The sequence below is a fragment of the Oryza sativa genome, chromosome 8, assembly GCF_034140825.1.
Source record: "Oryza sativa Japonica Group chromosome 8, ASM3414082v1".
Lineage (NCBI taxonomy): Eukaryota > Viridiplantae > Streptophyta > Magnoliopsida > Poales > Poaceae > Oryza > Oryza sativa.
Window position 1 is genome coordinate 19,057,773 of NC_089042.1, and position 16,467 is coordinate 19,074,239.

Genomic DNA, 16,467 nt, shown 5'->3' on the forward strand with positions numbered 1-16,467 from the left:
GTCACGACTTCTAAGAATTAGGGTTTAGCGAGGAGGAATTTTGGGATTGAGATGAGAACGAGAGCAGCAGAGGAAGAGGAATTTGGGGAAGAATAGCAAGAACAGGGAGAGATTTGAAGTAGTTTCAGAAAAGTGTTTCTACAATGTTCGCTTCAATCTGTTCCCTGCCGGCCTCTTATAGCACTGCGCTAATGGGCCTCTCTCACTCCCCGTGGCCCAGCCCAACATCACTGGGTCCACACACTCGAGTTATACAATCTATTAGGCTGTCTCTCCCGCGCAGACTTCCTTCTCTACCCATTGTGTGAGATTGGTTCGTCGCCTTGATCATCCGTGCCTTTGGGTGGATCAGATGAAGTAGTCGTCATGACATTCTCCCCCCCTTGAAATGAAGCTTGTCCCCAAGCTTCGGCCTGTGGAAAGCGTTGACGTAGTTCCTGAAGATTCTCCCAGGTGACGGCGGCGGGATCTTGGCGGGACCAACAGACCTGAACTTGTTTCACCAGTTTAGCTCCTTTGCGAACAAGCCTGTGATTCAACACCTGACAAGGCGAAATGTCTGCAGCTTCATCAGCAGGCAAAACGGGTAAATGAGACTGTACCCGTTCTACGGGAGCCAAAGCCTTCTTGAGTTGGGAGACGTGAACCACCGGATGAATTAAACTGGAATCTGGCAGTGCCAGACGGTAAGCCACAGTTCCCACCTTGGCCAAAACCTGAAAGGGCCCATAAAAACGAAAAGAAAGTTTGCGATTAGTGCGAGTGATGACCGACTGTTGCACAAACGGTTGAAGCTTCATATAGACCCAATCGCCAACAGAGAAGGAGCGCTCCGATCTCTTTAAATCAGCCTGATGTTTCATTCTCATTTGAGCTCGCAGCACATGTTCTCGAATGAGAGTTTGCATCTTATCCCTTTCATGCAGCCAATCAACCAACTCTGGTGCTGTACAAGCAGCTGCAGCTGTCAGACCAAAATAACGAGGTTTGTGCCCATACAATACCTCAAATGGTGTGGCTCCCAAAGAAGAATGAAATGAAGTATTATACCAATACTCAGCCAAGGCAAGCCATTTGCTCCATTGAGAGGGACAGGAGTGCACAAAACAACGTAAAAAGGTTTCAAGACACTGATTAACTCGCTCTGTTTGCCCATCGGATTGAGGGTGATAAGAAGAACTCATTCGCAATTGAGTGCCAGCCAATTTGAATAGTGTCGTCCAAAGAGTGCTAGTAAAAATTCTATCACGATCTGAAATAAGAGCCTCTGGTAATCCATGTAAGCGATGAATGTGCTGCATGTATGCCTCAGCAATGTCCAAGGCTGTGAAAGGATGAGCCAATGCCACAAAATGCGCATATTTGGAAAACTTATCCACCACCACTAAAATGCAATTGAAAGTGGATGAGCGAGGCAGACCCTCAATGAAGTCCAAAGAAACAATTTGCCAAGACTGTTCCGGAACCGGCAACGGTTGTAATGCACCTGGATACTTGACATGTTCCACCTTAGCCTTCTGACAGATATCACACTGTTGAACAAATTTTGCAACATCTGCACGAAGACCTGTCCAAGCAAAAAGTTGTCTGATTCGGTGATAAGTCACTGTAATTCCGGAATGTCCACCAATAGCAGCTGTATGCAAATTGGCTAAAATCTTTTGTTGCACAGGCACATTATGTCCTATCCACATTCTGCCCTTGAAGTATAGCAGACCATTTTTAAGTGTGAAGTCAGGAATGGCAGAACTATTGATGCACAGCGTTTGAACTTTACTGGCAGAATCAGGATCCTGATGATAACCTTCAATTACTTCTTGTGTCCATTCGGGAACACAAACAGAAAGAGCTGATAGAGCAACAGATTCAGGTACAGGACAGCGAGACAAAGCATCAGCAGCATTGTTATCAGCACCCTTTTTATAAATGATCTTGTACTGAAGTCCCAACAATTTTGTAAGAGCCTTATGCTGCCAAGGCGTGGTCAGCCGTTGTTCAGCCAAAAATGAGAGACTGCGATGATCTGTCCTGATAAAGAATTCATCATGTTGTAAATATGATCTCCAGTGATCCACTGCCATCATGATAGCCAAACTCTCCTTGTCATAGGTAGAAAGACCCCAATGCCGAGGTCCCAAAGCTTTACTGAGGAAGGCTATAGGGTGATCATTCTGCATCAACACAGCGCCAATCCCTTTATCTGATGCATCGGTTTCAACCACAAATGGTAAGGAGAAATCCGGCATTGCAAGAACAGGAGCTGACATCAGTGCTTGCTTGAGGGTTTGAAAAGCTGCATCTGTCACAGTATTCCAAATGAAAGGCTGACCCTTGCGCAACAGATTTGTCAATGGTTTACTGAAAATACCAAAATTTTGCACAAACTTTCGGTAATAACCTGCTAACCCAAGGAAGCTTCTCAAGTCCTTTAGTGACTTAGGAGTGGGCCAATCTTTAACAGCCTTTATTTTATCTTCTTCAGTAGCAACCCCATTTGGACTGATTCTGTGACCCAAATAAGACAGTTTCTGTTGAGCAAAAGAGCATTTGCTCTGTTTAACTTTCAGACCATGTTTAACCAAAATTTGGAAAACAGCCCTTAAATGGTTGATATGGTCAGCAAGAGTGCGACTGTAGATTAAGATGTCGTCAACGAACACAAGCACACAGCGTCGAAGTAATGAGGATAGAATATTGTTCATGATCCCTTGAAAAGTGGCTGGTGCACTAGTCAAGCCAAATGGAAGTACCCTAAACTCAAAATGACCATTATGAGTGCGAAATGCTGTTTTGTGTTCATCTTCAGTCTTCATTCGAATCTGATGATATCCCGCTCGCAAATCCAACTTTGTAAACCACTGAGCACCTGACAATTCGTCAAGTAACTCGTCAATAATTGGCAAGGGATACTTATTCTTAACTGTAATCGCGTTGAGATGGCGATAATCAACACAGAATCGCCATGATCCATCTTTCTTCTTAACCAACAGTACAGGAGATGCAAAAGGACTAGAACTGTGTTGTATGATGCCATTCTGTAACATTTCAGTCACTTGAGCTTCGATCTCATCTTTTTGGGCGGGTGTATAACGATAGGGTCTGACATTCACCGGTTGTGCCCCTGGTATTAGAGGAATTGTGTGATCGAATTGTCTTGTGGGAGGCAACCCCTTTGGTTCAGCAAAAACAGTTGCATACTCCTGAAGTAATAACTGAATTTCATTTGGTATTTCTTCAGATTCCTCATCTTGAGAGAGAGAACAAAGCTGAACCATATGGGCTACTGCCTGTTTCTGTTGCAATTGCTGCATCTCCTTAGCTGATAACAATTCACACCTAGACAGTTCAGACTGAACCCCTGTTAGAGTCACCATTGCTCCCAGCAAATTAATTCTGATAGTTTTCTGAGACCAATTAACTAACATTGGACTGTGCTCCTTCAGCAAATCCATTCCCAAAATCATGTCATAGCTGTTAAGAGGCAAAATTCTCAAAGTGGTTCTAAATCTGTGACCCTGCACTTGCCATTCACACTGAGGAATCATAGCATCACAACAGAGTGTACCACCATTAGCAACTCTGACTGACAATTGTCGAGGAAGAGATTGTATCCCTTTTAGACCAGCTGCTATCTGTGAACTGATAAAACTCACTGAGCTGCCTGAATCCACTAGAATTAACACTTGTTTTCCTTGAACTTGTCCTAAAATGCGCATAGTTCCATCTGGCTCAGAACCTTGTACTGCCTGCACTGAAATTGCCATTAGTTCACCCGTTTCAGCATCTGATATAATTGAGGTTTCCCGACTTTCCTGAGCTCCCTCCTCCATAAAGAGACTGAACAGCTCCTGAACCACATTGAGTTGAACTGAGGCTGAACACTTATGAGTAGGGGACCATTTCTCTGCACAAATATAACACAATCCCTGGGCTCGGCGATAAGCCTTGAGAGTAGTCACTTTATCTGTCGAATTTGTTGGACTGCGAACAGTATCAGTGCTTCTCTTCTCTTTAGGACGATTCATCAAAGAGAAACTTCCACTCTTCCCTGGTGGTTGCGGCAACGGCCACGGTCCCTTGCCTGCCGATCGAAAACCAGAGTTGCCTTCCATTCTCTTGACTTCCTTAACACTGGAAACTTGAGGATTCTCCAACACCTCTTCCCGTAACAAAGCAACAGACAGAGCAGTTTCGAGGGTCTTTGGTCTCTGTAAAAGTACAGGATTACGAATCTCTCTTCGCAGCCCTTCAATGAATCGATGAGTCAAATATTTTGCACTCACCCCAGGGTCATAAACTAATAGTTGATTCATTAGCTCAGCAAATCTCTCATAAAACTCCCAAACCGTTCCCGACTGCTTAATACTATCCATTTGCCTAATCAAATTTTCATGCTGGTCGCGATCAAATTTTTCCGACACAGCAGCACAAAAATCCCCCCATATAGGAAAACGCAAATGAGCTCTAGAAGATCTTAACCAAGATGCAGCCCTTCCCACAAAGTAGATGGTTGCTACCCTCACCCACAAACCAGGAAACGTGTTATTCACATCGAAATAATGCTCACACTTCATGCGCCAGTCCTGGGGATCTAACCCATCGAATTTAGGGAAATCCAACTTTGGAACACGGTGATTATATTGTCTCTCCCCAAATTCGAAGTCAATTTCTCCACCTTCAACCCCCGAACTCTCAAATTTTGGAAACTGGAAGGAGTGTGAGTCATACGTACCCTTGACCGGGGTTGGACCTAGGGTCATGTTTCCTCCTGAAGTCTTTCCCCGGTGATTCTGAAGCTGATGATGGCTTTGAGCCGATTTGCTTCCGCCCTCCACCGAGGCCATAAGAGAATTTGGCGGTGGCGTGGGCAGCAGTGGCGCCTTCCTTTCCCCGTCTGTCGACGGAACCCAAGGGGAAGACGCCGATGCGGAAGCTTGCTGTGATTTGCCAATGAGATCCAATTGCTGCTTGATCTCTTCGACCTCCCCACGCAGCTCTTGAACCGCGGCTTCCACTTGAGGTTTCCAACTGCTGGCTCCTTGTTCCAACTTGACGACCGCCGCTTGAGTCTCGGCTTGTGCATGATTCAGCGCCACCAACGACTCCTGGATCTCCAAGAGCACCTTGCCGAAATCCACGTTCTGCTTCTCCATAGCTTCGACTTGGAGTTGCAATCGAGATGTGTAGCGTGGCTTCTCCAGGGTAGCGGCTCTGATACCAAATTGTCACGACTTCTAAGAATTAGGGTTTAGCGAGGAGGAATTTTGGGATTGAGATGAGAACGAGAGCAGCAGAGGAAGAGGAATTTGGGGAAGAATAGCAAGAACAGGGAGAGATTTGAAGTAGTTTCAGAAAAGTGTTTCTACAATGTTCGCTTCAATCTGTTCCCTGCCGGCCTCTTATAGCACTGCGCTAATGGGCCTCTCTCACTCCCCGTGGCCCAGCCCAACATCACTGGGTCCACACACTCGAGTTATACAATCTATTAGGCTGTCTCTCCCGCGCAGACTTCCTTCTCTGCCCATTGTGTGAGATTGGTTCGTCGCCTTGATCATCCGTGCCTTTGGGTGGATCAGGTGAAGTAGTCGTCATGACACGGTAGCGCGCAGAGAGAGAGAGTAGAGAGAGAGGGGTGGGGAGGAGAAAAAGAGGCCGAGAGAGGGGATGGGAGGAGATCGAGGAGAGTAAAGGGGGAGAGAGAATAAAAACGAAAAAGGAAGAGAGAGAGAGAGTGTGGAAAATTTGAAGTGGGTGAGAGGGAAAAGAGAGATATTTTTTTTACGGTCCACTTAAAAAGTCTGCACATGAAAATCGATTTTTTCCGTACAGCCCTCTTAAGTCGACCACACGGGATAATAAAGATTATCCTGTGCGGTCGGGTTAAGACGCCCGCATGGGAAAATGCATTTTCCCGTGCGGGCGACAGTCCAGCGCCGGTCCCCCCCCCCCAATTTTTCGTGCGGTTCTAGTTATGGGCCGCATGGAAACAAAAGGGGTGGCGTCCAGGTAAAACTATCATGTAGTAGTGGGGGTGCTAGGAAAAACTAAATATGTTGTAGTAATTCCCTACTTAATTCATTATGGGACTGTTTGGTTGGGACTAAATTTTTTAGTCCCTGTTATATCGGATGTTTGAACATTAATTAGAAGTATTAAACGTAAATTATTGACAAAATCCATTTCATAATTCTGGACTTATTTGCGAGACTAATTTATTGAGCCTAATTAATCCATGATTAGCCTATGTGATGCTAAACATGTGCTAATTATGGATTAATTAGGCTTAAAAATTAAAATTTATCACGTGAATTAGCATTTATTTATATAATTAATTTTTGTAAGTAGTTTATGTTTAATACTCAAAATTAATGTCCAAAACATCTGATGTGATAGGGATTAAAGTTAGAGTTATAGTTAGATATATAATTGCCAATTCGATCTCAAAATTGTCTCGAGTTTTAAGCTAGGTTGCTGGATTGGTGCAGAGCTCTATGCCTCTATCTCGTTTGTCCATTTTGGCTGTTACATCTTCCGCTCAATGTTTATCTGCATATGTTGATGGAATTATTCCTGTAGTCGACACGATAAATGGACATGGGATGGAGGAATGCATGGTCTTCAGTCGGACTATCATTGCGTGCAATTCGAGGTAAAACCCTAATTATTAGTTCTGTATATGATGCTTGGTTTTTATTATTACTAACTGTGTTACGTGATCAATTTACATACAATTAATTATCGGATAAATTGCACTTGACATGAATAATTCCATGGCAATTACCATGAACTGAACTAAAGGCTAGTAGAATTCTCCCTGTGGGTAGTCAGGCACATGGATAATTCCATTAGAGTGATGAAATTAATATACGAGGGAATTTCTTATATGCCACTGAAAATTTATCGGTGGCCTTATATTCCACTTGAAATTAGCTCTTTCATGCTATGAAATTAGCTCTTTTTCTTATATGCCATCGACTTATACCGTGCGTTGACGTTATACATCCATAGTTAAAAAAACACATTTACTCTTAAAAAAAACACATTTACCCCTCTAAGATTTATCAACTAGTTATAATATGACAACTATTCAATTGAAAATTGGCCAAAAAAATATTTATTCTATAATTGATTCTTGCATGTCTGCATGGAAATTTTAAATGTCCTTCTTTTTACAGACGTACTAGTACAAAAATTTAGTGCTATTTTGACATTTTAACCAAAATGTTTTCTCGTTAAAAGAGTTTGTACTTTGTACTAAATCTTTTTTGTTTGGTCAATATATACTACAATCCTCAATTAATGAAGTATATACTATTTTGACTAGTAATATGTCCGTGCTAATGCTACGACAATAATTGATGTTGTAAATGAAATGACTAAAAGACATCTGAAAAATATATGTTTTGACAAGGGAACATATATAGCATTAAAAAAGTTGCAAGGTTTATGGAAAAGAACGTTCTTTTAATCTAATCTTGGCCTTCATCAAATAATCAATAAAAATAGCAGTACAATGCATAGGTTGACTACTAATTAATATCTTGACAATATATTCCCCATAACAAGAATTACACATGGTTTAATTAAACTCTTGGACAATTAGCATATCATTTCCCATTTAAGAAGAAAAGAAACACATTAACGACACAAGGTTTGCAATTGTTTCCAAATCATTAACGATATTGCTGTTTACTGTGGAATGACAATATAGATGGCCCTGCAAGCATATACTCCTTCCGTCCCACAACATTTTGTCTAGATTCGTTGTACTAGGAGAGGTCACATCTCCTCCTAGGTTGTTTTTTTTTGGATGGAGGTAATATAACCAAAGCTCTTGGGAGTAAAGGATAAATAGTGAACGTAGGGGGGAGAAAGGAATTTTTTTTTAATTCAACCTAACCCTTTAATCAGCTGGCCTTTCCAATGCTAGAAGCTAAATATTACCGTTTGAAGCTACATATTTTATCCTTGCTTGACCACAACACAAACATTAAATACCACTTCCTGGCAACAGATCATATTAAAGAAAGTCAATTGTATAAGAAAACCGTTCAGGTTTTAGTTGATTTTGAACTTCAGAAAACTATAATATCATCTAATAGCAACATTCTAACTTTAACAACATTGTTCTTACTTCTGCAAAGTGTAGTATCAACAAGCAATGGAAATCATTATTCATCTCTCTATTACATGACATGACACTTATATAACCTGACTATATATTCATAAAATTTCTATATACAATTCCAGGTGTGTGAAATTTATAATGAAACATTCATCACCTATTGCTTAGAAACTTGATTTCCAGCAACTGAACGAAACTTGATACCAAATGCTTAACATCCTTCATGGTTCTAGGTTAATAATCTTCACTATTATTCACCTATGCGTCACTATAGGATGACATATGCTTAGCATAATCCACACAGACTGAATCAGGATTCATTTTACAGTAGATTGACATGCACAGTAAACTACAGCATTAGATAATATTACTAAAGTTGTAACCATGCACATGAAACCCTCGTTGTGAAGTTCCATTTTATATAAATTTGTGTGGAAGTCAAGATAATGTACATATTCCATTTTTTATCTTCAAAATTGATTATGCTGCTGCTCTGTTTTTCCCAAATTGGAACACCTTGACTATTATTCCTGAAATGAAGGAAAAATGAACATTTAATATAACAAAAAATAAGAATCGTGTCCAAGACCCATGCGGTAAACTACAACGAAAAATTAAGGGTTAATTGGATCAATGCCATTAGAAATTTGCCGTTTTAAAAAAGTACCAGTATTATTTGTGAAATCTGTTATGTGTCACTATATATATATTTTTTAAAATTCGAACCATGCCATCTCCGTCATCTTTTCTGTTAGCATCCTCTTCCGTCTTCGATGGATCCATGCACTCGTCAGGTGTCTTCAATCTTCAGCCGCCACCTCGAGCCGCGGTATGCTCGTGTGAAGGGACTGACTCCGCGATGCCTCGGCGAACCAGCAGCAACGTCTCTGCCAAAGCCATCTCCCGTGCCTGGGCAAAGCGAAAGCACCAACTATGTAGTTTCTACTCATGAATTGCTACTCCAGTTTTTGCTCCTGAATTCACTAAAGCGTCATCTCGATGGATTCCGATTTCTCCTCGTGGATTGCTCAAAGCCTCAACCATAGCATCGATCAAATCCAAACACACATGGGTAAAAAAAATCCATGAAAAGAAATCCAAGAACATGGACTAAAAGAAATCCATCATATACCAGGTCAATTCCAACACCGGACCACAGTTTCCCATGTCTTCCAGGATGCAGCAGAGTGAGGAGAAGAGCCTGGAAACGAACAGCAACGAAGTGCGCCCGAACTAGTGGCTGCGCCAAAAAAAACTCAATGGTTGGCCATGAAGATGACGGGTTAAGGCACTATCATTGGCAAACGATTCGGGACCCTAATGAAAGGGGATTTGTGGGGGCATTGCAGAGGGAGTTGAGAGGAGTAATTCCCCTTAATCAATTGGATTTATTCCTACTACACTACTACCATCTCCTAGTGGAAGGTATTGTAAAAGGCCTCGTTGGGAAGGATGGTTGAGGGAGGTGAACTGGAGGAGGCGCTAGGCTAGCTAGGTTTTTACTGGGGAGAGAGGAGGCAGCAGCTCAGCTGGAGACTCAAGACACCCTGACAAGTGGGCCCGACGATGGAAGGAGCTGATAGAAAAAGGGGAATTTTGCTAGATGACACTTGTTATGTGTGGTTTTAGCCTTAGGACACTATCCAAACTTATTTTTGGGGGAAAGCACTCCATAAACATGGTAATTTGCCAGTGGACACCACGCTGATTAAAATAATACTTTCCGGTTGGGAAGGAGAGAGAAATCGCGTGAAATGCCAAAAATACCGTTGGGCCCACATGTCAGCTCTATCTCCCATCTCTTTTTTCATCTCTCAGAGGCGCGCTCGCACAGGGCAGCGTCGGTCGCGCGCGGAGATGGCGAGGACGGCGGCCGGCGGCGGCGGACGAGCGTGTGGCTGGCGGAGTGGCAGCGTTGGCCTAGCGGAGTGGCAGCGACAGTGAGCGCGCGACAGGCGAGGATGGGACGGGCGTCGGCGACCTGCTTGGCGATCTCGGTGGTGGTATTGAGCGGGTTGGCGGTGGTGAGGATGGCGGGGTGCGCGGCGAGGGCGGATGCCACGGCAAGGGAGACGGGGTGCGCGGCGTGGGCGGATGCCGCCGCCGGCTGCTGCGCGCGGAGGGCAGTTGGCGGTCGGCAGCCGACGGCGAGGCGGATGTGGGTGGAGGGGTGGCCACAGAGGAGGGGGAGGACGGAGCCACGGCCGCGAGGCTTCTCGGTGAACACCATCTGGCGAGCGAGGTGGGAGCTTGCATCGCCATCGCCGTCGCCATGGGGTCCACCGCTCTCGCCAGCCGCCCTCCGCTGTGGCTCCTACCGCGCGCTCGCTCGCCGCCGCCGCCAGTCCGCTCGGCCGACGCTGCCGCTCTGCCGGCCGCGTGCTCGTCGTCCACCGCCGCCGCCGCCCCGCTCCACTCCGCCGGTCGCCGTCCTCGCCATCTCCGCCGCGACCGACGCTGCCCTGTGCGAGCGCGCCTCTGAGAGATGAGAAGAGAGATGGGAGATAGAGCTGATATGTGGGCCCAAGGGCATTTTTGACCTTTCACGCGATTTCTCCCTCTCCCAACCGAAAAGTATTATTTTAATCAGCGCGGTGTCCACTGGCAAATTACCATATTTATGGAGTGTTTTCCCCCAAAAGTGAGTTTGGATAGTGTCCTAGGGCTAAAATCACATATAACAAGTGTTCTGTAGCAAAATTTCCCAAAAAAGGAATGGTGATGGTATATTTCGAATTTTAAAAAATTTCAATGGCACACGACAGGTTTCACGAAAGTAGTGGTATTTTCTCATATCAGAAAATTTGTAATGACACGAACCTAATTAACCCAGAAATTTAATGCTAATGAAGGAAAAATGTGCATGCAGGTAAAAACATGACCGAGAAGCATTTGGGGGCACAAGCGCACAAGGAGCACCTATTCTACTATTCATAATAATCATCTATACATTAAACGCAATTCAAAGACTTTGGATCAGAGTTTTGCATCACAGGCTGAAATCCTTAGTGGGATTTTCACGAAGAAAAAGGATCAGGCCAAAGCATGGTTTACTATACGTCTATATATACCTGACAAGCAAACATCTCAAACAACATGGTGAACGGCAAACCTGTTCTGAAGCACTTACGAGAAGAATCAAGCTTTACCTGAAACTGCTTGTGCTTGTTGAGTCTGAGAAATAGCGAAGAACCAAGTGGTACGTTACATTTTATTATAGAAAGATAATAACACCCTGAATTTGTCAAGTTTCTGAACATATGGAAACACAGAAGGTCAATTGAGCCAAGGCATTTTATGACATTTTGCTGAATCAAGATCGTACCGTATGAAAGCAAATTTCGATTCTCAGGTAAGAAGGCATTAGCATCCTTTACGGCCATCAAACCAGACAAGTATGGAGAAAAACTAATGTGTTATTGAAGCCAAAGTTTCATGATCGCAAGGTGACCGTGTCGACCAGCTGCGTGTGTGTGCACCTGATCTATGTGGCGTGAGTTGGTTGCGTGGTGAACGTGGGATCGACGATGGCATATGGTCCATAAATAGTTTAGCTCATGCATTAGTTGTAATCACGCAATTTACTTTCGGAGAAGAGAAAACCAACGAAAATTGCCCCGAACTCTGCTCCTCATCTCTCTGTTTGCACTCTGCTTTGTTTTTGCCGTACTTGCTACAGTGTGCACACGAGGTGCTCAACCTGGTTCCTGCAAGCGGTTCAGACACAAGAGAGTGGCTGGTGGTTGGTTCGTTTCCTCTGTTCCTGCATTTTATGTTGTTGCTATTGAATTAAATCCTGGTCTGTGTGCTGCTGAATAAATTTAATTCTCAATTTTTTTTCAGTGCGACAGGACCGCCATATTTGTTTGCTTGCCGCTAGAGCTTTTTGACCGAACTAAGAGATTTGGAGTTAGTAATTCGCTAGCTGTGCTGGAATTTCTTGGCAGATGCCGTGTCATGAACCAATGGGACATATGGTTAGGACGCTCGCTGATCGCCTGGTGTTTATTAGCTACAGGTTCTTGGCTGCTACAGATCTTGGTGATATTCCAATGTAAACATATGTAGGGTCTGTTTGGCATGGCTTCAGTTTAAACTTTATCTATTTTAGAGTTGGAGCCCGGCCAAATAGTTTCAGTTCTACCTTTTTTTTAAGATAATGGAAACTTTATTTAGACTCAGTTAACTTTCAGTTCTACCTAAAATGAATGATAGTGGAGCTATGTGAAACGTTCTCACAAAATAAACTAGAAAGATAGAGCTGGGTTTAGACTGCTTCATAACACCACTCTAGAACTAACTCTTGGAGTTAAATTTAGAAATTGAAGCTCCTAAAGTTAAATTTAGAAGTTGGAGTTATACTAAACCTACGAGTAGTAGTGCGATGGTGATCAGACGGGGGTACAGGGTGATTTACCCGATCTCTGTACGCAGCGTCATGATGCGTAAAGAAAATCTCCAGCTCATGTCTGATCGGCATCGCTAGCAGGCCTCTCCCTTCTGCTCGAACGACGCCACGCGCAACATGAATTGTTCAAACTTTGTATGTTCTTTCTCGGACGCCACCCATTTCCACCTATGAAATTCGCAATGCAAAAAAACAGTGTAGATCGGCGGAGTAGCTACATATTCTTGTCAGGCATGAGAAAATCAAGTGTTTGTGATCGGCTTTTTTGGTACTCAGTTCTATCCCTTTGAACTCTATAAATGTGATTACAATGACAAAAGATGAATGCATTGTGCTATATATAAATGACAGAGAAGGGCTAGGAAAGTGACAAGTACTCCTGACAATAAGTTACTATTTGTTCATTTATATATAGCCATTCTCCTCTGTTATTTACATATAGCGAGCAATTCTACGGTTCTTGAGTAGATAGCATGAGGTACAAAAGTTTAGTGTAAAATTTGATACCTCATGGTACCTAGATACCTAAAGGTATCAAATTAACAATAGAAAAAGTGATACCTCATGGTACCTCCTCAAGAACCATAAAATTACTCTTTTCTTAAAGTTTGACCAGACTTGTTCTTAAACATTATCTGTCAAATCATGATGACGACGATTTAATTTTAGCTTTGCCTTGCTAGGGGCTGTTAGATTAATGGGCTAGGCCCAATTAAGTCCCAATATATTCCAATGGCCTACATTTAGTGCTATGGGTAATAGTACCACCTTAGAAATCTAAGTGAAGAGGTCTCAACTTAAACATGGAGCTAGTGGAGAGTCTCACCGGTTGATATTGTGGGCAGACAGCCGCACGCGCGCGTGCCGGACTAGGGGCGGGTGGGCGGCTCTCTCTCTCTCTCTTTTTGTAACATACGGTAATAACACATGGTGATTGATTCTGTATTAACGAGCATGTCGGTTATGGAAATCGATTCTGTATTAAAGAGCATGTCGGTTACTGAATTAAACACGCGCGGTTGATGATCCCGAACGTTACTCCCGCGTGCACATATACTCCGCCAATGGGAATGAACAGAAGTACAGATGTTCTTCAGTTCTTCCTGACTCTTGCTTCGGTTCTTCCTCTTGTGCTGCAAGATCCTTCCCCGGTTCTGTTCACCTGTGCGCATAGGTGTACGGGACGAGTAGAGCCTCCGGAACCCGTCCGCTTCAGTGCCTGCACGGGTAGGCAGGCGATAAGGTTTTTTGGGAGCGTCTCGACGCAACTGCTCTGGCTTCCTCTGCATCGTCTCTCCAACATGTCGGGCAATACCAAAGACAACAGCAACATTGGAGACAAGGAGGTGAACGGGAACGTCAACACCAATGGAGGCAATACTGCCCCAAACTCCAGCGGAGGGTCATTCTTGGAGTATAATCTCCTCACATCTTCTCTTTATGTCTTATTTTAGTGTTTACTGGTACTGTTAGTTGCAATGTTAGCATTGCATTGCCATATCTATTCCTATGCTTACTGTATATTAAGCATGTTCATGATGTTGCTACTGTTTAACACTTGCAAATCATTTCCTAAAAATGTCATGTTCATTGTCTTTATATTTTAGATTAAAATATGCTGAATATGACCATATTTTCAACAGGGGCTTCGGCTGTTTAACAGGCTTTTGATCTGCTAGGCCGGTAGAGGTGGGCTAGCTTCTCTACAGGTTGTGGCAAGGAGCCAAGGACCATTAGTTAGCCTTGTTCATGTGGTGCATGAGTTGTAGAATGAAAATGTGATACGCTTTCTCCGGCTCATATATATAGCCCTGTTTGGATCCGGAGGGCTATTTGCTATTTAAGAGTATTAAACGTAGATTACTGACAAAACCCATTCCATAACCCCTAGCCTATTTTGCGAGACGAATCTAACGAGGTATATTAATCCATGATTTGCTACAGTGATGCTACAGTAATCAGCTGCTAATTATGGATTAATATACATCATTAGATTCGTCTCGCAAAATAGCCTATGGGTTATGGAATCGGTTTTGTCGGTAATCTACGTTTAATAATTCTAAATAGCAAAATTCCATAGGGCTATTTAATAGCCCGAAGGATCCAAACAAGGCCATACATGTCAATCCATATTTATTGGAATTTTTTTCAATGCCTGCCCTATAGGCCTATACACATGTGTATATGCTATGTTTTAGACCCATCCAAATGAGGGATGCTGTGCATATATGGTTTTTTTTAATCCATTCCAATTTCTGGATATGTATATTTTAATTATCAAGATATTCTTCGTTGGAACAATATATGTCCTTATTATTTAATTGGGTTCTTTTTTTACTTGTCTAGACATTTGTGTGACATATGTCCTTTTTTTTTTCTCTTCCACAATGCCGTGGCCGATGGTGCTCTCATCTCCTATCGAAGTTTTTCCTATCACGTGCCGATTGGTTGAGACAAAAGATCATGGCTGGTTATTGCTTCTCTGGCTGAGATCCTGTAAGATCCAACTCTTTTTGTTCACGTATTGCTGATGATCTAAGGGGGGAGGAGGCTATATGTACTAGGGCTTATGCATTCACGTTGTTAAGCTAGCACTTGTTTGTCATATTGTTATTTGTTTAGTGGGTATAGCTTAATGTAGCTTTTTTTCGACACAATATAGCTTCACGTAGGTATGTGCACAAATCAAATGCCACTTCGAGTTTTTTTTTTCGCCAATTAGGACATCTGTATCTATGTTATTCTCAAATCATGACAAAAGTTCAACGAGACTTGTTCTGAAGCATTGTGTGTGAGATCAACACAGGCACTATCCACGATCGAGCCGATGTATCGAAATGGTCATGACAAAGAACAGTATGCTTGTCTTCTCTCTAATGATGCCCATTCCGATCCTAGGCAAACAACACAATGCTTCCACAGCCAGCACTAGCTAAGTACAACAGTTAAAGCCAACTCATATTTGCTATGTTTGTAACAAATAAGTTATGTCAATAGAGAAACAGGCTGCAGAAAGCCATTGGGGAGGTAAGGAATGATATAAACAACAGAGAGGAACCGACAGCCCAAGACATATATGGCCACCCTCCGCCACTACCTGAATTCGCACGTCGATGTCAACTAAAAGGGTAGACATGTTGTACTTTTTTTTTTGACTGTAAACAGTAGGAGAGGCTCCTACTGTGGTAATTATATTAAATATAAATAGGAGTTACAACAAAATTACAAAAAATATTTACAAAGGGGGAAAGATTAAAAAATGTTGTCAATCCATGATTGATATCTAGGTCTGTCCTCCTCCTTCACTCTATGCAAAAGAAGAGTGAAATCCTCCTTGAAATCAGCTTTCCAAATAGTAAGTGATGGTTGGACATTGTCAAAAATGAGGGCATTTCTTTTCAACCAAATTTGCCAGCATGCAGTCCCCACCACTTCCATGAAGAAGCTTTGACCAAAATTTCCAAACGCAGATTGGATCATGTCAAAAAGATCAAGATTCACATCCCAATAGATTGCAAGGGAATTCCAACAGTTTTGAGCAAATGGGCATGTGAAGAAAAGATGAGACATATCCTCCAAAATATCTAAGTTGCAGATTCGGCAAGAAGGTCCATCCTGAATAGAAAGGTGTCTTCTTTGTAGCATGTCTCGTGTGTTTAATCGATCCATAAGAAGGAGCCAGAAGAATGCCTTCCCTTTCATGCTGCATTTGCTTTTCCAAATAGATGTCAAAACAGGGTGAGGGGTAATGTGAGCAAAGAAGAGGTCATACATTTTTCTTGTCTTGTAGATTGGTCCCCATGAGTAAGTCCAAATATCATTTTGATCAATGAGAAGAATATTCTCCAGGAGGTCTGATAATTCATTGAATTGAAGAATAGCTTGAGGAGATAGAGGCAGGAGGAAGTTTTGAGCCAAATTATTTTGAAGAAAA

At 42.8% G+C, this 16,467-nt stretch overlaps 1 protein-coding gene across 1 annotated transcript; it reads right to left on the reverse strand.

Annotated features, from left to right (window-relative positions):
- Positions 1-293: 293 nt before the first annotated feature.
- LOC107281950 (uncharacterized) lies at positions 294-5,153 on the reverse strand. The gene is made up of 4 exons (XM_015793791.1): positions 1,421-5,153; positions 1,250-1,324; positions 807-964; positions 294-716 (listed from the first exon to the last, which is right to left on the reverse strand). The coding sequence occupies exons 1-4, from the start codon at positions 5,151-5,153 to the stop codon at positions 294-296; spliced, it is 4,389 nt and encodes a 1,462-aa protein (XP_015649277.1).
- Positions 5,154-16,467: the final 11,314 nt, after the last annotated feature.

What these genes read in the sequence shown, in the direction of transcription:
- LOC107281950 (XM_015793791.1), bottom strand. Translation starts at nt 5,153, where the DNA reads ATGGAGAAGCAGAACGTGGATTTCGGCAAGGTGCTCTTGGAGATCCAG. An exon ending in TTCTTTGGACTTCATTGAGG is followed by an intron (nt 1,325 to 1,420) that starts GTCTGCCTCGCT and finishes ATCCTTTCACAG; the next exon opens with CCTTGGACATTGCTGAGGCA. An exon ending in AGAGGCTCTTATTTCAGATC is followed by an intron (nt 965 to 1,249) that starts GTGATAGAATTT and finishes TTGGTCTGACAG; the next exon opens with CTGCAGCTGCTTGTACAGCA.